This window comes from Schistocerca nitens, chromosome 2 (assembly GCF_023898315.1).
Source record: "Schistocerca nitens isolate TAMUIC-IGC-003100 chromosome 2, iqSchNite1.1, whole genome shotgun sequence".
NCBI lineage: Eukaryota > Metazoa > Arthropoda > Insecta > Orthoptera > Acrididae > Schistocerca > Schistocerca nitens.
This window is the reverse complement of record NC_064615.1, coordinates 1,076,258,986-1,076,283,731: the sequence shown is the minus strand read 5'-3', so window position 1 is coordinate 1,076,283,731 and position 24,746 is coordinate 1,076,258,986. Positions and strand designations below refer to the sequence as shown.

Below are 24,746 nucleotides of genomic sequence, written 5' to 3'. Positions count from 1 at the left end.
TGTGTGAGTGTAGTGTTTCTACGCGTTAGTGTCTGCGACGTTTTCTCTGGACCATGTACGCTAACGATAGCATAAGAGTACTCCACGCTGCGGTAAGAGCCGGCAACTTGCAACATGTCACGGAAATGCTGGCGAAAGGAGCAGACATCGAAGGCAAAGACTCTTACAAGGTACGGCCGGTCCATATCGCTGCGGAACGAGGTCATTTGGACGTTCTTAGAGCGCTTATCGCGCGGGGCTGTAGTGTGAATGCAAAGGCGTCGCACCCTGTGTTCAAGCAGCAAGAGCGGGATGTGACGTCGCTACATTTAGCAACAGGAATTGCTGACCCAAACGTCGCGCTCGCTTTAATAGCTGCTGGCGCTAATGTAAACGCCAAAACTAGTTCAGGTACGTCTCCACTGCAGCTTGCAGCAATGCAGGGTCATTTGTCCGTAGTGAAGGCACTAGTTTCTGCAAATGCTAATGTGAATTCCGAGGACAACGTAAAAGTCACCCCATTATGTGCTGCTGTGTCGCAGAATTTTGAAGACGTAGCTAAATTTCTTGTACAAAACGGTGCCATTGTAAATGCGAGACATTCAGACCGTTTGACACCTTTGCATATCGCAGCACAATATGGATATGTTAACATAGCAAACTTGCTGCTCCAGAACAAGGCCGAGATTAATGCAAAGCACGAAGAAGGCTTCACTGCATTGCATTTGGCCGTAGAAAACAGACATGGTGCAGTGAGTAAACTTTTGATTAACAGTGGAGCAGATGTGAATGCGAGAGACAAAGAGGGAGGAACTCCTTTGCATAATGCAGCGTACAGTGGATACCCAATAGAAACCGTCAGACTTTTGATTGAGAAAGGCGCTAGCGTGAATGCGAGGGACAAGGTGGGAAGAACACCTTTGCACCTTGCTGCGGAGAGCGATTTCACCGAGGCAGTAAGCCTCCTGATCAGAAACAAAGCTTACGTCAATATCATTGGCGATCAAATGACGCCGCTGCATGGCGCAGCTTGCAAGGGTAATCTAGACTCGATAAAAATTCTTATCGCCAATGGTGCAGTAGTTGATAGGAGAACTCACAGGCAGAATACACCATTGCATTTCGCAGCGTACTTCTGGCATGCCGAAGTAGTTAAATACCTTTTGGAACAAGGAGCTGAAGTTAACGCAACTGATGGCATAAACTGGACGCCACTTCATTTTGCAGGTGAAGAGAGTTCTACTCAAATCCCTTTCCGCAATCCCAGAAACACGGACGCACGGGCGCAGGACTCTAAGCTGAATACCATGAAAGCTCTCATTGAATACGGAGCTGATGTAAATGCGAAGGGGAGCAACTATGACGACACACCTTTGCACGTAGCTGTACGGAATGGCGATACAGCGTCTGCTAGATGCCTCTTAGAGAATGGTGCATACTACGATGCGAAGTACAAATTTGCCAGCGGTAATGTGACAGCTTCAGAGATGGCTGCGACGAGAAGAAACGAAAATGTAAATACTTTACTGTGTGCTACCGAAAAGCTGTTTAAGGCTGTGAAAAGTGCGAAGTGTGCTGAAATTGAGAAATGTGTAAAAGAAGCACCAGTGAACAGCGGAAGCATCAAGTATGGAACACCGCTTATGTATGCATGTTGGAAAGGACATTCAGCTGTTGTTAATGTTTTGCTTAAAAATGGAGCCAGTATTAACTTGAGCAACAGTAATGGCATTACACCTCTTCATTATGCAGCAAAATTTGGCCATCATCAAATATTGTGCACCTTATTGCAACATGGTGCAGTATACAATGCAAGAACAAAAACAGGCAAAAAAACACCACTAAATTTCGCTCAAGAAGAAGGTAAACAAGAAGTTACAGACACTCTAAAACTAATTGAGCGATTGTTTACCAGAATTGGCAGAAAGGATAACACAGTGCTGAAAGAGTTAAATGGATTAAAGAACAACAAATATGCTGAATTTCTTGCCATCATAAACTGCAAAAATGCAAATAAGGAAACTCTGACACAAATAGCTTCAAAAAATGGGTATGAGGAACTCTGTAAATTGTTTTCTGACTTGTAACTGTTTACCAATTCGTATCTCTTAATAGTTTGACAAGAATAGTTGAGTTTTATGGCATGATATTGATTTTTTGAGGCTTTGCACACTGTCAAGGTATATTTTTAGTGTTTTAATCAGTAAAGTAGCAATAAAATGTTTCACTGAAGATAAAATTGCTTCAGTAAAATGACTATCTTATGTACATTTGAGATTTTAAATTGTTAACTTTTACTTCATTCTAGTGGTAGTTCACATACACACAAACAAAACTAAGATTTGTGCATCTGGCATCGCTTACCTCATTGCTATGGATACCCCTATACAATAGTATTCATGTTACTATTTACCACTATGTTCTCTACTGTAAAGCAGTTTGGAAGCTCAGTCTACTTGTGTGCTGATGTTCATAATACATCCATTTTTATTATGGGACTGAAACAATGCTGTCTGTTATTTCTAATCTATCTTATGTTCTCTCTCACCTTACTGTTAGAAGCACATGAAAGTAACCAGGAAGTGAAATTTCTATAGAGCCTCATGAAGCCACTGATTTTCTAAACAATCCATCAATTACTGCATTAACTGTGAAAAGCATGGACATTGTGTTTACATTTAAGAATGTAAGAAGTTTCAGATTTAAGATGTACTTAAAATAATTAAAATACAATTACCTGAACTAAAACAACAAAATACATGCTGCTCACATATATAATGCAGTTTATCTTGTAAGCCGTGTAGATCTTATCATTCCCATGTTATAATAATTCATTAGTCTTTCAGTAACAGCTTACAGTTCCCATAACTTAAATATTTTTGTGATCTGTGGGGAATCTTTCAAAATGAAATGGTGTAGTCTTTAAACTAGACTGAAACTATTGCCTGCTTTTGTAATAGTGCAGGCTGATGGATGTCATATCACAAAAGCAAATAAGCAAATCAAAAGTTTTAAATAATGAAGATAAAGTAATGTCATTTATGTGACAAAAGACCTAAAATATATGGTAACATGAAAGCTGGGGTCATTTGTTATTGGATGGTACTGTTTTTCGCATGTTCATATATTTAGCTTGTCCCGTTAGTTTCATTGTATTGTTGGAGTGAAGTATTGTCATGCTTCTTGTGTGTGTGTGTGTGTGTGTGTGTGTGTGTGTGTGTGTGTGTGTGTGTGTGTGTGTAGTGACATTATGGCAACCATATTGGATATTCTGGAAGAAGTAGGGGTGTCCACCATCTTAATGTTACAGATGAAAGCACAGGTGGATTCCGATGCTTCCATAATGCCCCTCATTCTTTATCCTTAGATGTAACCTAATTTTAAACAGCCTCCTATCTACGGCACCACCTATCAGATTCTTTGGTTCTCTTCCTTTTGCATTTTTCTCACACTCCATGGTTCACTACCATACATCTTCTTCAGAAGACCAGTGTTTGATAGTAGCAAACTTGCCTTGTCCAGAAATTCCCTCTTTGCCCGTGCTAATCTGCTTTTTGTGTCTTCCTTCGTAATAAGTTGTGGGTTAATTTGCTTCAAAGTTAGCAACATTCCTGAACTTAGTCTACTTTATGGGCCACAATTTTGATCTCAAGTGTCACTAATCTCATTTCTATTACTCTTAATTACTTTCTTTCTTGGTTTACTCTGTCCATATTCAGTACTTGTTAGACACGCTCATTCCATTCAACACATTCTATAATTCTCCACTTTGACAGAGCGTAGCTCTGTGATAATTGAATCTATCTATTTGATATCTTTTTGCCCTGAATTTTAATCCTGTCCTTGAACTTTTCTTTTACTTGAGTCATGGCATCTTGAATATATAGATTGAACAGTAGGGGGTGAAGGACTATGTCCCTGTCTTACAGCCTTTTAATCTGAGCACTTCATTTTTTGTTCATCCATTCTTGTCCATATTGTAGATTGTTTTTCCTGATAGCTTACTCCTATTTTTCTTGGCATTCCAAATATCTTGCAGCATTTTGTCTTGCTTTCCTTGTGATCTACAGATCCTGTGAACATTTAAGTAAAATCTTGCTATCATTAACGGCACCATAACTACATATCTGCTGTCCTTTATAACAGTCCGAAAGCTAAACTGAACATCTATCAGATCCTCAATTTTCTTTTCTATTTTCTTGTGTGTGTTATTCTTGTGTGCAAATTGAATGCACCAACTGTTAATTTATTTGTATGAAAGTTCATGCACATATGCCCATGCTATATTTGAGATAATGTGGACAGTTCTTTCCCAAAAGTGTGATGTTGTGGCTCTAGATGCATATTCTATGAACCATCTTGAATATTCTCTTGGTTTCCTCTTTCCCAGTGATTTCAGAAATTCAAAGTGAATGTTATCTATCATTTCTCTCTTATTTAATTAGAAGTCTTCCAAAGCTTTATCAAAGTCTGACTCTAGTACTGGATCTTCTATTTTTTCAATAGCACCTCCCTTTTTTTCTCTAAATTCCATTATCAGACAAGTCCTCCATCTCATAGAGGCCTTCATTGCACTTTTTCCACTTAACAGCTCTCTTCTGCCCACTTATCAGTGGCATCCCCATTGCACTTTTCATGTTGAGCCCCTTGATTTTAATTCCACTGAAATTAGTTTTGACTTTTCTAGATACTGAATCATCTTCCCAACAACCATGTGTCTTCTGATTTTTCACATTTTCCTGCAGTCATTCTTGCTTGGCTGCCCTGCAATTACTATGTATTCTATTCCTAAGTAATGTATATCTGTTGGCTTGAAATTTCCAGAACAGTTTTTACTTCATTGTTTCTTCAACCAATTGAAATATTTCTTCTGTCACCCCACGTTTCTTCATGTACCTTCCTTGTATTTATCAATGTCTTTCTGTCATTTCAGATTTTAGAGATGTCCATTCCTCCTCAATTGAACTGCCTACTAGGGTACTCGTTGTTGTATCTATAGTGACAAGAACTTCAAATGCATCTTGTTGTTCTTCAGTGTCTCACATCTTTACACATTGATTCTTGCAGATGACATTCTTAATCTTGAGCTTACTGCCCCCCCCCCCCTCCCCAACTACTAAATTTAAAATTATATATATATATATATATATATATATATATATATATATATATATATATATATATATATATATATATATATATATATATATATGCTACAGGTACTCCTTATAGTTGAGTATCTGTTTTTGGAATCTGTCTGACCATGATGTAATTGAGCTGGAATGTTCTGTATCTCCAATGCTTTTCTAAGCATATTACCTACTCTCTTGATTATTAAACAGTCCATTCTTACCAGCTGAAATTTATTGCAGAATTTAATTAGCCCTTCTCTTCCCTAATTCCTTCCTGTAATAGTGCTTTCCAACCCCTGTGATTATCATTTTTATTGTGATTTTTTTTTTTCAGACATAAATCATTTTTACAAATTTTCTACAGAGTAAATACATTTTATGTATGTGTAAGTGATTACATGTTCATGAGACAAATATCAATGTACTTATTACGACAAGAGTTGGGAATTACATCACATCTATCATAAATATTTAAATTTTACATAATAAAATATGAATTAATATTATCAACTAAGAATGATTTCAGTTTCACTTTGAATAAGTTCATGGTAATTAACAGCCAAACAGTTGCAGAATAAAGATTTATTGAAATCCTGGACCACAGTTTCGGTGTATCTAAATATACCTTCATCACGAGCAAAACACACCTGAACAGGGAGACACTTTCATTCCAAAAAAACGTAGCAACATAACTGAGATAAAAGAAAAACACACTTATAGCTTCTGATGAAGGTATATTTAGATATACTGAAACTGTGGTCAAGGATTTCAATAAATCTTTATCCTGCAACTGTTTGTCTGTTATCATTTACTGTGAAGATTTTACAGTTGCTGCTTCAGCCATGTTTAAAACTTTAAACAAGTTCCCTTTATCACACCTTAAGGAGCTTGATACATATAAAATATGTGGCCATTCATGTACATCAGAGCACTTGGTTGTTTTGGTGTGCCACAAAAGATATAATTGATTTGTAAATATACTGTGATTAGATTGATGTTTTTGCGGTGTGCAAAGATTTCCCTGTAGAGTCACTGTACCTGGTTCCATGGATAATCCTGATCGCTCTTTGCTGGAGGATTAATATTCTGTTCATGCCTGTCAGCAGCACAGCCCCATATCTTTACCCCACAATAAATTATTTACATGTCTGATCAGAGATTACTTTTGATAACTGGTTAGTTAGATGTAGTGAACTACTAATTTTATTAAATATAAGATTGTTTACCCATTGATGTAGATTTTAGTCCAGATAAATACCTAGAGATTTAAGTTTTCTGTATCTACTGCTTCAGTTCCACATGCATTACTGACAGTCTTGATGTGAATTTGCAAATTTAAATGACAATAACTGTTCTTCGTTGATATTAACATTTGAACTTTGATCCTGGAAATATGTAATTTCCAAGTCAGCTTTGTAAACTACTTATTGTTGACTAGCTATGTAGTCAGAATTTGTGTGGATGTCATTTATATTGTAGGCTTGAAATTTACCAAGGAGTAAGACATGATTTACTGAGTCAAAGGCTTTAGTGAAGTGTAGAAAGTCTGCTGTTCGCATTCTTTCATCAAGGACACTTGTAATTTCTGTGCTCATTTCGGAAGCCATGCTTTTCTTGGCTGCTAACTTATTTTTGGAAAAGATTCATTATGTTGTGAACAATAAAACTTAAAATACTTTTCTGAAATTATTGGATACTATTCCATGCACTATTTCAACTGTGTTACATTTAAATACACTTTGAAAGCTGTTCCCAGATACCATGTTGTTGTAGTCTACAGTCCAGAGACTGGTTTGATGCAGCTCTCCATGCAACTTTATCCTGTGCAAGCTTCATCATCTCCCAGTACCTACTGCAACCTCCATCCACCTGAATCTGTTTAGTGTATTCATCTCTTGGTCTTCCTCTACCATTTTTACCCTCTACGCTGCCCTCCAATACTAAATTGGTGATCTCTTGATGCCTCAGAACATGTCCTACCAACCGATCCCTTCTTCTAGTCAAGTTGTGCCACAAACTTGCCTTCTCCCAATTCTGTTCAATACCTCCTCATTAGTTATGTGATCTACCCATCTAATCTTCAGCATTCTTCTGTAGCACCACATTTCGAAAGCTTCTATTCTCTTCTTGTCCAAACTATTTATCGTTCCCGTTTCACTTCCATACATGGATAACTCCATACAAATACTTCCAGAAAGGACTTCCTGATACTTAAATCTATACTCGATGTTAACAAATTTCTCTTCTTCAGAAACACTTGTCATTGCTAGTCCACATTTTATATCCTCTCTGCTTCGACCACCATCAGTTATTTTGCTCTCAAACAGCAAAACTCGTTTACTACTTTAAATGTCTCATTTCCTAATCTAATTCCCTCAGCATCACCCGATTTAATTTGACTACATTCCATTATCCTCGTTTTGCTATTGTTGATGTTCATCTTATATCCTTCTTTCAGGACACTGTCCATTCCGTTCAGCTGCTCTTCCAGGTCCTTTGCTCTCTGACAGAATTACAATGTCATTGGCGAACCTCAAAGTTTTTATTTCTTCTCCATTGATTTTAATTCCTGCTCCAAATTTTTCTTTTGTTTCCTTTACTGCTTGCACAATATACAGATTGAATAACGCTGGGGAGAGGCTACAACCCTGTCTCATTCCCTTCCCAACCACTGCTTCCCTTTCATGCCCCTCGACTCTGATAACTGCCATCTGTTTTCTGTACAAATTGCAAATAGCTTTTTGCTCCCTTTTTTACCCGTCACCTTCAGAATTTGAAAGAGTATTCCAGTCAACATTGTCAAGTTTTCTCTAAGCCTACAAATGCTAGAAATGTAGGTTTGCCTTTCCTCAATCTATTTTCTAAGATAAGTCGTAGGGTCAGTATTGCCTCACATGTTCCAACATTTCTATGGAATCCAAACTGATCTTCCCCAAGGTCGGCTTCTACCAGTTTTTCCATTTGTCTGTAAATATTTCATGTTAGTATTTGGCAGTCGTGGCTTATTAAACTGATAGTTCGGTAATTTTCACATCTGTCAACACCTGCTTTCTTTGGGATTGGAATTATTATATTCTTCTTGAAGTCTGAGGGTATTTCGCCTGTCTCGTACATCTTGCTCACCAGATGGTACAGTTTTGTCATGACTGGCTCTCCCAAGGCCGTCAGTACTTCTAATGGAATGTTGTCTACTCCCGGGGCCTTGTTTCGACTCAGGTCTTTCAGTGCTCTGTCAAACTCTTCACTCAGTATCATATCTCCTATTTCATCTTCATCTACATCCTCTTCCATTTCCATAATATTGTCCTCAATAACATCGCCCTTGCATAGACCCTCTATATATCCCTTACACCTTTCTACTTTCCCTTCTTTGCTTAGAACTGCATTTCCATCTGAGCTCTTGATATTCATGCAAGTGGTTCTCTTTTCTCCAAAGGTCTCTTTAGTTTTCCTGTAGACAGTATCTATCATACCCTAGTGATATTTGCCTCTACATCCTTACATTTGTCCTCCAGCCATCCCTGCTTAACCATTTTGCACTTTCTGTCTCTCATTTTTGAGACGCTTGTATTCCTTTTTGCCTGCTTCATCAATTAAATTCATTATCTTTTCTGCTACCCAAGGATTCTATTGCCCTCATATTTTTACCTACTTGATCATCTGCTACTTTCACTATTTCATCTCTCAAAGCTACCCATTGTTCTTCTACTGTGTTTCTTTCCCCCATTCTTGTCAATCATTCCCTAATGCTCTTCCTGAAATTCTCTACAACCTCTGGTTTAGTCAGTTTATCTTGGTCCCATCTTAAATTGCCACCTTTTTGCAGTTTCTTCAGTTTTAATCTACAGCTCATAACCAATAGATTGTGGTCAGAGTCCACATCTGCCCCTGGAAATGTCTTACAATTTAAAACCTGGTTCATAAATCTACCTCACCATTATATAATCTGTCTGAAACCTTCCAGTATCTCCAGGCTTCTTCCATGTATACAACCTTCTTCCATGATTCTTGAACAAAGTGTTGGATATGATAAAGTCATGCTCTGTGCAAAATTCTACCAGGCGGCTTCCTGTTTCATTCCTTACTCCCATTCAATATTTACCTACTATGTTTCCTTCTCTTCCTTTTCCTACTATCGAGTTCGTCATCCATGACTATTAAATTTCTGTCTCCCTTCACTATATGAATAATTTCTTTTCTCATCATACATTTCATCAATCTTTTCATCTGCAGGAACTAGTTGGCATATAAACTTGTACTACTGTGGTAGGTGTGGCCTTCCTATATATCTTGGCCACAATGTGGTGTTCATTATGCTGTTTGTAGTAGCTTACCTGCTTTCCTATTTTCCTATTCATTATTAAACCTACTCTTGCATTGCCCCTATTTGATTCTGTATTTATAACCCTGTATTCACCTGACAAGAAGTCTTGTTCCTCCTGCCACCAAACTTCACTAACTCCCACTATATCTAACTTTAACCTATCCATTTCCCTTTTTCAATTTTCTAACCTACCTGCCCGATTAAGGGATCTGACATTCCTTGCTCCGATCTGTAGAACACCATTTTTCTTTCTCCTGATAACACCCTCCTGAGTAGTCCACACCCAGAGATCCAAATGGGGGACTATTTTACGTTCGGAATATTTTACCCAAGAGGACGCCATCATCTTTTAACCATACAGTAAAGCTGCATGCCCTTAGGAAAAATTACAGCTGTAGTTTCCCCTTGCTTTCAGCCATTCGCAGTACCAGCACAGCAAGGCTGTTTTGGTTAGTGTGACAGGGCCAGATCAGTCAATCATCCAGGCTGTTGCCCCTGCAACTACTGAAAAGGCTGCTGCCACTCTCCAGGAACCACGCATTTGACTGGCCTCTCAACAGATACCCCCCTCCATTGTGGTTGCACCTTTGGTATGGCTATTTTTATCACTGAGGCACACAAGCCTCCCCACCAATGGCAAGGTCCATGGTTCATGGATGGGCCCTGATACCATAGTTGACTTATTTCATGTTATTCCTTATTATGTTTCTTAATCACAATGCCACACAAACTCTCAGCCTGATGGGTAATTATTCTTTAGCTTATTTATTATCCTGTCTATTTGCTGTTTACTCACTTCTTTCAATTCAAAAGGTGACTCTTTAGTGGGGCAGTGTCACTTTACCACTCATGTTTGTTGGGTAACTGGATTGATAGCAGATAATTGTAGAATGTTTATTGAAACATTGCAAACTTCATTGTGATCTTAAATTATTTGTCACATCTTCTATTTACAGTTTGCTTGTGGCTTTGGAATGACATTGCAAAATTTATTTCTTCCCAGGAAAACCTGGCTATATTGTCAGTGAGCTATTTCCACCACTGTAAATCTGTTTCCTTAGATCTGAGAACTTTTGCTGAAAGATTTTCTTGGCTTCATTGCACTTATCTCTGAAAACCTTTAGCTTCATTGACCTAAGTAGCACATCCTGGTTCTGGGTATTCTGTCAGTTTGATCATATTTGTTGGAAGAATCAGTCTGGTGTTGGGTATGGGTTAGTACTCTGTATTTCCTTAACAGCTCATAAAGAATAGTCTTCATAGAATCTCACCCATTCTTGACCCTTTAATCTGGTAAACCACATCCCAGTCCTTAGTAACTACTGTAATTTTTTTAAGGCATAGGTGTTAAACACTTTTAGATTTCCAGAATGAGATTTTCACTTTGCAGCAGAGTGTGCGCTGATATGAAACTTGCTGGCAGATTAAAACTGTGTGCCAGACAGAGACTCGAACTTGGGATCTTTTCCTTTCGCGGGCAAGTGCTCTACTAACTGAGCTACCCAAGCATGACTCGTGCCCTGTCCTCACAGCTTTACTTCTGCAAGTACCTCGTCTCTTACCTTCCAAACTTTATAGAAGCTCTCCTGTGAACCTTGCAGAACTAGCAGTTCTCGGTCCGGCGCACAGTTTTAATCTTCCAGCAAGTTTCACTTTCACATTTCATTTATTTTTTACAACCTCTGTTATTTTTGGGATGGTTGTGTTTATTTTCTCTCCTTGCTGATGTGTGTGGTGAGAATAGTGAAAATTCACATTTATGCACCTAACATTGCCTTTAATATGTTTACTAAGTATAATATAATCTATTCTGACAGATGTGGACTTCATTACTCCAGTATCAGTAATTAGTGCATTTATCACATTGTACAATTAACTGTCCATTAACTGGATATTAGACTCATTGAAAGTTTTTGCCTCAATATTCAGACTACAGTGTATAGAGCGAGCACTTTGACCACTGCATACCACTATCCTACTAAATGTCTGAAGCTCCCTACCTCCCAACTGGGGGCTCACAACTCTCTTTGTGGGTATGTGCTTGGTTACCACAGTGCTCCAGTCTTTGCAGCATACTTCCTTTCTGCACTGCAAGCTTATACTTCCACTATCCCTTTCATCTCTGCCTCTCAATTGGATGTTTTCTTGGAGCAGCCCCTGTTTTGACCTGATTTACGATTTGGGGTTGGAGTTTCCACTTCTGGCATTTTCTACAACTTTTCATTAAATACACACATGGTCTCAATTGTTGGGTTTGACTTGCCACCAATTTTCAAAATTCTCCAGAAGTGCAGGGAAGGTCACCCAGTGCGGTGTATTCTCCGCCTTTGTGCCTTCCCATCTTTACACCCTTCCCTTTAATAAGGTAATACACCCTAAACCTGTCGCTGCATCCCTTTGATTGGTAGTGGGGGAGATCATGAAATACCTCTACAGTGGTAGTTTCCAGACCATGCATGGATTGCACTGTTGGAGTCCGAGCTGAAAACTCCCCATGTATGGCAAGGAGTATGTGCTCTTTATGACTGGGCTTGGGGACCCACAAGCAATGTACTACTGGCCACATAGCAGTTGCTGAGGCTGGGTGGTACACATGGGGAGAGCCCCCATTCAGAGTGGGTGGCACCGTGGTGGATGAGCCACAAATGAAGCAGCTAAAGGTATCTCTCACTGGTGGCCATACAGCTCCAGCAGTATCTATGGAAGGAAATTCCTTTTTTAATGCAAAGGAATAGGACCCTAAAATGTTCCCTTCCCTGGCTATGTCATGGGAGGAATGTAGGGCTACGCAGCAAGAAGAGCAATACTCCCTGTAAAACTTGGTACACGGACTGATGGTGATTACTTGTGCTCACAAAGCCCTTAATCTTTGTGAAGAAGTTAGAAGACAAGTTTGGTGAAGTGGCAGCCATCTCTTAATTAAAAATTGTATAAATTTTGATCAAAACAGCATCTCCTTCCCAGTCATGGGCACTGTTCACAACTATACAAAGATAGGTGACATACTGGTGATTGTCACTTCACATAATAGTATTAATATGGTTCAGGGATCATTTTCACAGAGACCTGTTCTTGCAATCTGATGATGAGCTATGTGCAAACAGAGCAATGGGGTATACACTTCAGAATGAGATTTTCACTCTGCAGCGGAGTGTGCGCTGATATGAAACTTCCTGGCAGATTAAAACCATGTGCCCGACCGAGACTCGAACTCGGGTCCTTTGCCTTTCGCGGGCAAGTGCTCTACCAACTGAGCTACCGAAGCACGACTCACGCCCGGTACTCACAGCTTTACTTCTGCCAGTATCTCGTCTCCTACCTTACAAACTTTACAGAAGCTCTCCTGCGAAACTTGCAGAACTAGCAATCTTGAAAGAAAGGATAGTGCGGAGACATGGCTTAGCCACAGCCTGGTGGATGTTTCCAGAATGAGATTTTCACTCTGCAGCGGAGTGTGTGCTGATATGAAACTTCCTGGCAGATTAAAACCATGTGCCCGACCGAGACTCGAACTCGGGAGTTCGAGTCTCGGTCGGGCACATAGTTTTAATCTGCCAGGAAGGGTATACACTTCGTTCTGTCCATAATGGATCAAAGAACAATAATGTTGCTACTGGTGCCCTCATATTGGCCTTTGCAGCAGATTCATTGCCTGAAAATGGTCAGTGTGATGGTATGCTGATGTGTGAAACCATATATTCTCCCCTCCCCCAGATGGTGCTGCAAGTATTTAAAATTTAGACACATTTTTTCATGATTGTAAAAGACAGCTGCATGTGAATGCTCCTCGTGCACCTCCCCAAACATGTGTTAACTGTGGGAAGCACCATTCTCCCTCCTCACCAGGTTGCACAGTTTACCAGAAAGAAGAAAATACAAGAATGTAAGACCCTGGACAAAATAACTTACCAAGAGGCCAAGTAGTAGTATGAGCAGTTGCACCCAGCATGTATAAATGTCATATGCTTCAGCTACAATTATGTTGGGCCCCTTTGTCAACATTATTTCTGCCTGTTACACTTTCTACAGTGGGCCCCAACCACCAAGCCTGCCACTCTGGTGGTTGGGGGCTCTCCTCTGGCTGCTTCCTCCTTGCCTAGTTTGGGATCATTTGCTTCGCACCCACTGGGAACATTGGTCCCAACCCCACAGCCAGAGACAAATTTCCTTCCTTTGGCTTCTCTAGCAGAGGAGTCCCATGGGACACTTTCTTGGTCTTCTGCCAGTCTACAACTGGATACAAGCCAGTTGCAGAAGGAGCCACAGGCAACTGGTTGTGCGGCTTGGTGATCATCATTATTGCCGGAAACTGGTTTAGAGAAGTGATTTCAATTATTGAAATCAAATACTACAAGAGATAGAGGGGCTGGCCAGTACTTACCTCAGCTCAGTACAGCCGATAGATACACAAAACAGAACAGAAAATTTATGTTCCTAGCTTTCGGAACTTTGTTCCTTCATCAGGGAGGAGAGAGGAGAAAGAAAGGGAAGAAGGGAAAGTGGATTCAGTTACTCACAACCCAGGTTATGAAGCAACATGGAAAGGAAAACATGGGGGGTAGCAAGGATGGAGGCATGGTTCTGTATGCATCCTCTTTGGTTTGAAGCTGGCACAGTACCTACAGTAGAATATCTTTGGCTTCCCTCTGACAACCATGCCTCCATTCTTGCTACCCTCCCTGTTTTCCTTTCACTGTTGCTTCATAACCTGGGTTGCGAGTAACTGAATCCACTTTCCCTTCTTCCCTTTCTTTCCCCTCTCTCCTCCCTGATGAAGCAACAAAGTTCAGAAAGCTAGGAACGTAAATTTTCTGTTTTGTGTATCTATCAGCTGTACTGAGCTGAGGTAAGTACTGGCCAGCCCCTCTCTCTTCGTTAGTATTTGTTTCACATCTTTATATGAGATTTTCCATTAATCATTAGATCAATTATTGAAATCATCTGATAGGAAATAAAAGAAAGTCCTTGAAGGAGATTCTGCTGGCGGCTCCCATGCCACCAGATCCCACCTGTTCCACTCCTGAGGCATAATCGAAGATTCTGATGGCCCCCCAGGCACAAGGTCGCACTGCGCAGTGGAACTCCAAACTTGGGCGTGTTCATACCCTAACCCCTCAACCAGTGGCAGCAGGTGACCCTAGAGCCTCCTTGGTCCCTTCATGGCCTCACAGTGGAATTGTAGAGGTGTCTTTCTCACCACCTAGCTGAGCTATGACATCTTTTAAGTACTTCACCTGAGTTCTGCATTGCCCTCCAGGAGACTTGGTTTCCAGCAATGTGGTCCCTCACCTTAAGATACCAGGGATATAATAATGATTCTACCTGTGACAGGGTGTCAGACAGAGTTGGCACATATATTCTGGACACTCTGTGACATGATCTTGTGCCTCTTAATACACCTATGGAGGCTGTGGCTATTTAGGTAGTTGCTCTTCAGGATATTACCATCTGCTATGTTTACCTCCTGCCCAATGGTGAAGTGTATTGAAACATATTTTCTCAGCTCACTCTACCTTTCCTAATCTTGGGTGATTTCAAGGCCCATAGCCCTTTGTGGGTTGGAACCATGATAAATGGCTGCAGTCAAGATCTCAAACTTAATGGCACAACTTGACCTTTGCCTATTGAATACTGGTGCCCCACAAACTTCAGTGTGGTGCACAGTACTTTCTCAGCTATTGAATTTTCCATCTCTAGTCCCTGCCTCCTCTCATCCTTCCACTGGAGTCATTGATGGCCGGTATGGTAGTGAACACTTCCTGATTTTCTGTCCCTCCCTCAGCATCACTTCACTAGACACCTACCCAGATGGGCTCTCAATAGTGCTGAGTGCCTTGGGCTCTGCTGTCACGCTTGGCACCCTGCCGGTCCAAAATACAACTACAGCCATTCTTTTGGAAGCTGATTTAGCGATCCCCTGTTCATTGGACTCATGCTGATGGAAGACAGTACCTTGAAGGTCATCAGAAATCAGAGGCCATTAGAGATCCTAGGTGGGCACTTCAGCACTATAAATGACACCCATCAATGGATACTTCATTGCCTTTACAAGAGGCAACTACTGGGATGGTGTAAGTGGAGCTGGTTCTGTCAGGAGGCATTCTTGCTGTTCTCTCCTTGCCAGTTTCTATCCCCCCCTGCGGGTTTGGGGGTTAGAATAGGCCCGCGGTATTCCTGCCTGTCGTAAGAGGCGACTAAAGGGAGTCTCAAATGTTTCGGCCTTATGTGATGGTCCCCTCTCGGGTTTGACCTCCATCTTTCAAAATTATTCCGAAGAGCGAGCCAATTGGGGAAGGGCGCCTTACATGGTGCACTGTATCCGTCATGCATTGAGACCTTTAGCCGGCTTTTTTTGTCATTGCAATGGTGTCCCGCTTGTTTTCCATCTCTTTGGTGAGGATGCGTCCCTGGGTGCGATTACCACTCTGCACTCTGGAGTGTTGCTTTTAACTGCGACGACGACCTTGGACATTTTTGCACCTAAGATCCAGCACGGTAGCCAGTCCATTGTGGTGGGGCCGCCATGTACCCTGTTGGTTGTAGCCCCCTGACAACACAGGGATCGCTCTACTGATGCCTGCGCCGTTAACTCCCCACGTATGCCAAGGAGTAGATGCCCATCTCCCTGGGGCATTAGGACTCCCGGCAATGGCCATCCTGCCAGGTGGCTATTGCTGCGGCTGGGTTGCGCCCGTGGGGAGGGCCCTTGGTCAGAGTAGGTGGCATCAGGGCGGATGACCTGCAATGAAGCGTGGTACATCATCTCTCGCTGGCGGCCAGCCACCAGCAGCCTCAAAGCGTTTGAGGGCTCATTTTAAAGCTGACGTTTATGACCCCAAATCGTTCCCATCCCTGGCCACACCATGGGAGGAACGAAAGGCAATGAATGACAGTGACGTGTATTCGCCCAGGTATCTCGTCTGTACCAGAGCTGATGGTGACTCGTTTCTATCCATGAAGCCTCAGTTCTTTGTAGAGCATTTAGAGGACAAGTTTGGGGAGGTGGAGGGCTTGTCCAAAATGCGCTCTGGGTCCGTTTTGATAAAAACGGCATCCTCTGCCCAGTCACGCAGGTTACTTGCTTGTGACAAGTTGGGAGATGTTAATGTTACCATCACACCACATAAGAGTTTAAATATGGTCCAGGGTATTATTTTCCATTGGGACCTACTTTTGCAGTCTGATGACGAGCTGCGCGCCAATTTAGAGCGCCGAGGTGTACATTTCGTCCGGCGCGTTCATCGGGGTCCGAGGAACAATCAGGTAGCTACCGGTGCCTTCATCTTGGCCTTCAAAGGTGATACATTACCAGAGAAGGTCAAGGTGATGGTCTACCGATGTGACGTCAAACCCTATATCCCTCCCCCAATGTGGTGCTTTAAGTGCTGGAAGTTCGGCCATATGTCTTCCCGCTGTACTTCCAGCCTCACATGTCGAGATTGTGGACACCCATCTCATCCCGATACTCCATGTGCTCCGCCTCCCGTCTGTCAACTGTGGAGAGCCTCATTCCCCTTGCTCGCCAGACTGCAATATCTTACAGAAAGAACGCAAAGTCATGGAATATAAGACCCTGGACCGAGTGACCTACACTGAGGCTAAGCGGAAATTTGAACGGCTACATCCCGTGCGCATGATGTCATCTTATGCCTCCACTGTCACTCCTGCTCCACCTCCTTCAGCTGCAAGACATACAGTCAGCTCTGTCAGAGGACCTCACCTGCCCCCTTGACGATGGGGGGCCCTTCTCTCGCTGTTCCTCCCACACCATCTACCTCGGGAGCAGCACCCACTAAACCACTGGGGACACCAGTCCCCACTTCTATGCCAGAGCAGCGTAAGTCTTCTTCGGCTTCTCTCGCTCGGAAGGGATCTCTTGGGTCCCTCCCTTCCCAGGTTCCTACCAGCGGCACAGCAGACACCAACCAGTGGCTGAAGAAGCCACAGGTCGCTGGTCGACGGGCTTCGCGATCCTCTTCAGTCCCAGAGACTGACTCCAATAAGCCCTCTCAACAACGGCAACCAAATGAACAGCGAGCGAAAATGACTTCGAAGACTCATAAGACCAGGACACCTGCGGTGGAGTAGGTGCCACCGCTACCTAAAAGCTTTGCGTCTGAGGATGAGGTGGAGATCCTTGTGTCCGCTGAGCACCTCGATCTCGCCGGTCCCTCAGACGCAATGGATAGCACTTGCATGGGTGCTCCATCGGAGGCAGCAGGTGACCCAGCGGCGTAATCTGCCTTCCCAGTCCCGTCACGCCTTATTCCGCCATGGACAATACCATCCTCCAGTGGAACTGCAGCGGTTTCTTCCACCATCTAGCTGAGCTCCGCCAACTTATCAGCCTTCACCCTTTCTTCTGCATTGCTCTTCAGGAGACTTGGTTTCCAGCAATGCGAACCCCCACCCTCCGTGGCTATCGGGGTTATTATAAGAACCGGGCAGCATATGAAAGGGTGTCTGGTGGCGTCTGCCTCTATGTCCTTCACACTCTGCACAGCGAGTCTGTCCCTCTCCAAACACCTTTAGAGGCTGTCGCTGTTCGGGTGTGGACGCCACAGGCTGTTACCGTCTGCAGTCTTTACCTTCCACTGGATGGTGATGTCTCACAGCATGTCCTGGCTGCGCTGATAGCCCAATTGCCGCCACCTTTCTTGCTATTTGGCGATTTCAACGCCCATAACCCTCTGTGGGGTGGGTCAGTGGCAACAGGTCCAGGTGCCACCGTTGAGCATTTATTGTCGCAGCTTGATCTCTCGATTTTAAATGATGGTGCCTTCACACACTTCAGTGTGGCGCATGGCACATACTCTGCCATTGACCTTTCAATCTGTAGCCCTAGCCTCTTAACGTTTCTCCAATGGAGTGTGCATGACGACCTGTGTGGTAGTGACCACTTTCCGATCTTTGTCACTACCACAGCGTCACTCTTCTGGGCGCCCTAGCAGATGGGCTATCAATCATGCTGACTGGGACTTGTTCTCCTCCACTGCCGCTATTGAGCCTCTCTAATGATGACATTGATGTGGTGGTTCAATCGGTCACCACCGGCATCGTTACTGCCGCCGAATCTGCCATTCCCCGTTCCTCTGGGTCCCCTCGGCGGCGGGCTGTGCCTTGGTGGTCGCCTGAGATCGCTGCAGCGATTAAAGATCGCCGGCGGGCGCTACAGCGTCACAAGCGACATCCCTGCATTTTGCACACCTGCACGGCTGCGTGCGCGGGCCCGCCGCCTTATCCGCCAAAGCAAGCAGGAGTGCTGGGAGCGGTATGTGTCCACCATTGGCCTCCATGTCTCTCAATCGCAGGTCTGGGCCAAGATCCGACGCCTCTATGGCTATTGGGCCCCTGTCAGCGTCCCTGCGTTCTCACTGAATGGAGCAGTTTGTACAGACTCCGACGAAATTGCCAACAGCTTGGCAGAGCATTTTCCTCTTAGTTCCGCTTCTTCCAATTACCCACTGGCCTTCCGCTCCATTAAAGAGCGGATGGAATGTCGGAGCCTTTCGTTTCGCACCCACTACCCAGAATCTTACAATGCTCCATTCAGTGAGTGGGAATTTCGCAGTGCCCTAGCCGCTTGCCCTGATACCGCTCCTGGGCCAGATGGCATCCACTGTCAGATGCTGAAACACCTTTCAGTGGACTGCCAGCGGCGCCTCCTCGATCTTTACAACCGTCTTTGGGTCGAGGGGAGTTTCCGTCGCAATGGCGGGAAAGCATTGTCATCCCCGTTTTGAAACCTGGAAAGAGCCCTCCGGAGGTGGACAGCTACCGTCCCATTAGCCTCACCAACGTTCTTTGCAAGATGCTTGAATGGATGGTGAGCCGGCGCTTGAATTGGGTACTGGAGTCTCGGGGCCTTCTGGCTCCGTCTCAGGGTGGGTTCCATAAAGGCCGCTCCGCCACCGACAATCTGGTGAGCCTGGAGTCGGCCATCCATACTGCCTTTGCCCGCCGTCAGCACCTGGTCGCTGTCTTTTTTGACATGCGGAAGGCGTACGATAAGACATGGCGTCATCACATCCTTTCTACGCTTCATGGATGGGGTCTTCGGGGTCCTCTGCCGCTTTTTATCCGTAATTTTCTGTCGTGTCGTACCTTCCGCGTGCAAGTCGCGGCTTCATATAGTTCCTCCCACGTCCAGGAGAATGGTGTGCCACAGGGTTCTGTTTTAAGTGTCTGCCTGTTTTTAATAGCCATTAACGGGCTCGCTGCGGCCGTGGGCAATTCTGTCTCCGCTTCCCTGTATGCTGACTACTTCTGCCTTTACTATAGCTCTATTGGCATTGCAGCTGCTGAACGTCAGCTACAGGGCGCAATCCGCAAGGCGCAGTTTTGGGCTGTAGCGCGTGGTTTTCAGGTTTCGGTTGCCAAGACCTGCGTTATGCATTTCTGCCGGCGCCGAACGGTCCATCCTGCACCGCGGATTTATCTTGATGGCGAACTTCTTGCTGTGGTGGAGACCCACAGGTTTTTGGGTGTACTTTTTGATGCCTGGTTGACTTGGCTGCCTCATATTCGGCAGCTTAAACAGGCGTGTTGGTGGCATCTCAATGCTCTGCGATACTTGAGCCACACCAGCTGGGGCGCCGACCGATCTACCTTGTTACGGCTCTACCAGGCGTTAATCCAGTCCCATCTGGATTATGGGAGCCTGGCTTATGGCTCCGCTTCCCCGTCTGCGTTGCGGGTAGTGGACCCAATACTACACAGCGGGATACGACTTGCCACTGGTGCCTTCCGCACCAGCCCTGTGGACAGCGTACTAGTGGAGGCAGGTGTCCCTCCCCTGCGGTTACGGCGCCAACGTTTGCTGGCCGCTTATGCTACCCATGTTTTTAGCTTGCCCGGGCATCCAAACTATCGTCTCCTGTTCCCACAATCGGTCGTCCATCTGCCAGAACGTCGGCCCCGGTCTGGTTGTACGATCACGGTCTGCGTCAAAGAGCTTCTCTCCGGGCTTAGGGTTTTCACTTTTCCACCTCCTTTCTGGGCCACTTTGCGTACTCCCCCATGGTGTGTTCCTCGCCCTTGGCTTCGGCTCGACTTGGCACTAGGCCCGAAGGACTCCATCCCTCCAGAGGCCTTCCGCCGCCGCTTTTATTCCATCCTGGCCATGTATCAGGGCTCTGGAGTTGTTTACACCGACGGCTCGATGGTCGCTGGTCGAGTCGGTTATGCGCTAACTCTAGGGGACCATTCCGAACAACGTTCCTTGCCGGCTGGCTGCAGCGTTTACACTGCTGAGCTGGTCGCCGTCTTTCGTGCCCTAGAGTATTTCCGCTCCTGCTGAGGTGAGTCCTTCATTATCTGTAGCGATTGCCTGACTGGTTTACGAGTTCTCAACCAGTGTTTCCCTCGTTCTCGTCTGGTGATGACTATCCATGAGTCCCTGCATACTCTTGCCCGTTGCGGCTGCTCTGTGGTCTTTGTGTGGACCCCCGGTCATGTCGGTATCCTGGGCAATGAACGTGTTGACCGCCTGGCCAAACAGGCCACCAGTGAACCCACTCTAGACATTGGCCTTCTGGAGACTGATTTGAGGGCGGTCTTAGGCCGCAAAGTTATCTCACTCCGGGACGCTGAATGGCGCGGTCTGACCACCCGTAACAAACTCCATGCCGTCAAGGAGATGACGACTGTGTGGCACTCCTCCTTGCGCGTCTCTCGCAAGGAGTTTGTCATCATATGCCGACTGCGCATTTGGCACACACGGATGACCCACGGCCACTTATTGCGCCATGAGGACCCACCTCTATGTCGCTGTGGCTCCATTTTATCTGTGGTCCACATTTTCTTGGAGTGCCCGCTTTTACCTGTGCTCAGGCAGACGTTCGCACTGCCTGACACGCTCCCTGCCCTTTTAACTGATGACCCTGCTATGGCTGGCATAGTGTTTTTTAGTGTTGATTCTGGCTTTTGGCCTCAGATTTTAAACTGAGTTTTTTAATGTGTTCTCGGTGGTTGGCTTTTCCTTTTTTTCCTCTATGGTCAGCCAACCACCGTCACACTCTGTGTGATTTTAATTTGTTTTGTCTGATCTCTGTCGGCGTATTTCTTGTCCCGTGTCATCTGACGTCTTTCCTGCTGTTCGTTTTTATTCCCTTTGGGTGGTTTTAATTTTTTGGACAAAGGGACCAATGACTGTTGCAGTCTGGTCCCTTTAATCCCACAAACCAACCAACCAACCAACCAACCAGTTTCTCTCAGAAGGATGGTAGTGACCTGTGGTTGCTGATATGTCCAGTGAAAGAAGATTCAGAATTATTTCCATAAAAACAAGAGCTAGCATCTTGACTCATGGTTGGCATCATCTGTCAATGTCCACTGAGAAATAATGTCACAAGCAGCCCTCGCCCAATCAAGGCAGCTGACACCACATTTTCTTCAAACTGGCTGGTGCAATGGCAGTTCACTGCTTGCTCTGGGCCCCAACACTGGCTGTACCACGACACCTTGGGTATTGAACTTATACATGCCGTCTTGGGAGATGCTCTGTTCCCCCCTGCTCACCACCCTTCATCTTCAATCGTACCACTTTGATAGTTGGTGTGTAGCTGTGAATTTAGACGATATTGGCCTGCCATCCAGGTGGACCCTGTTAAGCTCACTGGAATCTCAGGAACTCTAGTGTCGTGATCAAGGTGGGACAGAAAGACCTCTAGGTCCTCCCATCTGTGACAGTGGCAGACTGGTGTCAAATTCTGACTGGTGATTATGGTGAGGTAGCCATCTCTGCCAGTAGCGACTGTTCTCCACAGCATGCAGGAAATCTGAACTAGACTTGTGACAGACATCACACTTTGCTGCAATTGAGGAATAGTGTGTGAACATTATGTATGCCATCTGACTACATTACAAGCTAAATGGCTTTGGCACTTTGAAAATTTTACCCATTTTACTGCCATATAAAAGGTTGGCATGCCACTCTAAGTGGCTCTGTGCCAAGGTCTGACACCTAATAAAATGACAGAAGCAAGAATGCTGTGAATGGTATGCTTCAACCACTGGGCCATAAGATAATTTTATTGTCATTAGGCATTTACAGCAATAGAGAATTTTTTTCTACATAATAACATAATCATTACATTAGCGAACAGAACTGTTTGACCATGTCAGCTGTTAGCTTACAACTCCATATTGCAGTCAAAAAATTCTTTTAATTCAGGAAAGGGGTTGGCAACAAGGCATTTATTTAATGTTTTCCTAACCTGGCTCTCAGGAAGATCTTGCACCCTCTTCAGAAGCTTATTAGCTAGTTTGTGGCCTACTAGCTCATAGCTATTGATTGACTTTGATAATCAGTGGTATTTCTTGTGTTGTGACCACGATATTTCTACAATTCACTTCATGTATTCTTTTTTGTATATGTTAACACTTGGTATATTTACAGATTTATAACCCCCCCCCCCTTTTCCAGGGGTCTCATGGTCCTTTCGTGACTAAGTGTGTCGCAAGCACAGGGCACCGAGCTATTGCAGCCTTCCTTCCTTTTCCGGGCTGAATTTTCTTTCACTTCCCTCCTTTCCTGCCCTTGCTCCTTCCCCTCTGCCCTCTCCTTTCCTCCTCTTGGTGTCCTTGTTCATGTTGGCCCTGCTATCCTCCTAGGTATGTTGGCTTTGCAATTTGGTTTTGTTGAGTAATTACCTCATCCTTTTGCCCTTCTCTGGTCCCCCTCTGGGGTTGGGGTTTGACCTCCATTACTAAATTTCTATTCTGTAGTGAGAGCCATTTGGGGAAGAGCACCTTACCTTGTGTCTCTGGCGTGTACCCTCCTAGTTCCTTCCATCTTTTCTTTCACATTGTTGTCTGATGCTAGGGCACATAGCCAGTATGTTAGTCAGCCTATGTGGTGGGGCCACTGTACCCTTCTGGTCGAGCTGCCTGGAAACACAGGGATCACACTTCTGATACCTGAGCTGTGACCACCTCATGTAAACCTAGGAGAGGTTTCTTGTCATCCTGGAGCATCAGAACTCCCGGCACTGGCCGCCGTGCCACACAGCCCTTGCTGTGGCCAGGTAGCACCCCTGATCAAAGTGGGTGGTATCAGGGTGTATGCTATACAAATGAAATGCATACGGGTCCATAACTCTGACTGTTCTTGTACGGCCATCTCTTTGACTGGAAATGATTCTTTTAGTGCTGCTTCTTCTGCCCCTTCAGCCTTCCCTTCCTTGGCTACTCCTAGGGAGGAGGGTCAGGCTCGTCGGCTAGGGGTGAAACTTTTTTCCCACTATCTGGTTTGCTCCAGGACTGATGGGAATACTTTCGCCAATACCAAACTTTTATTTTTTGTGGAACACATTGAAGACAAGTGTGACAAAGTGGACTCTGAGCAAGATGCGGTTGGGTTCATTGTTGATCAAAACTGCTTCAGCTGCACAGTCTGTGGCCCACTGTGCCTGTGACCATTTTGGCACAATTCCTGTGTCCATTACCTCCCACGAGTCTTTGAATATGGTTCAAAGTGTAATTTTTCACAGGGACCTCATCTTTCAAACTTGTGTAGACCTTAGGGACAATCTAGGATGGCGGGATGTTAACTTTGTTCGGCGTGTTCAGAAGGGCCCAAAGGTCAATCACATTGATACTGGTGCCTTTATCTTGGCCTTTGAAGAGGATACCCTCCCTGAGAAGGTCAAGATTATGGTTTATAGATGTGATGTGAAGTCGTACATCACATCACCTATGAGATGTTGTAAGTGTTTGCGTTTTGGACACACATCTTCCCACTGTTCGCAGACCTCTCTCTGGTGAGTGTGGACGTCCACTCCATGAAAGGAGTCCGTGTTCCCCTCTTGCTGTAGTTGGCTCCCTTTTGCAGTGCAGCCCTCCTTGATCTCAAACAGAAAAGAAGACACATAAGTCCTGGAATAAGGAGCCTTTGGTGTCGCCAGTGTCCCCATCCCCACCTTCGCAACCTGAATCTGACCTGCTGTTAATGGATGTTGCCCCCTCTTTGTCAATGACAGATGGTGACCCAGCAGCATGACTGGTTTTACCCTGTTCACCCTCCATTTGAATCATCATTCTGTGGTTATCCAATGGAATTGTAATGGATATTACTGTCACTTTCCGGAGTTGAAATCTCTTATTTTGTCTTACTCGGCAGCTTGTGTGGGTTCTACAGTAATCTCATTTTACTACTGGTCACTCGCTGACCCTTTCTGGGGGTCCGTGCTTTCTGCTGAAATTGGGTCGGCCCCCTGTGGGCCTCAGGTGGTGTTTGTACATTGGCCCGTACGGACATTGCTAGCATGTGGATTCCTCTTCAAATTACATTGGAAGCGGTTGTTGTTACG

General features: G+C 44.5%; 1 protein-coding gene across 1 annotated transcript; it reads left to right on the top strand.

Annotated features, from left to right (window-relative positions):
* Positions 1-964: 964 nt before the first annotated feature.
* On the top strand, positions 965-2,242 carry LOC126234797 (ankyrin-1-like). The gene has a single exon (XM_049943546.1). It carries the CDS (start codon positions 987-989, stop codon positions 2,064-2,066), a length of 1,080 nt encoding a protein of 359 aa, XP_049799503.1. The 5' UTR covers positions 965-986; the 3' UTR covers positions 2,067-2,242.
* Positions 2,243-24,746: the final 22,504 nt, after the last annotated feature.

Coding starts and splice junctions, on each gene's coding strand:
- LOC126234797 (XM_049943546.1), top strand. CDS start 987: ATGACGCCGCTGCATGGCGCAGCTTGCAAGGGTAATCTAGACTCGATA.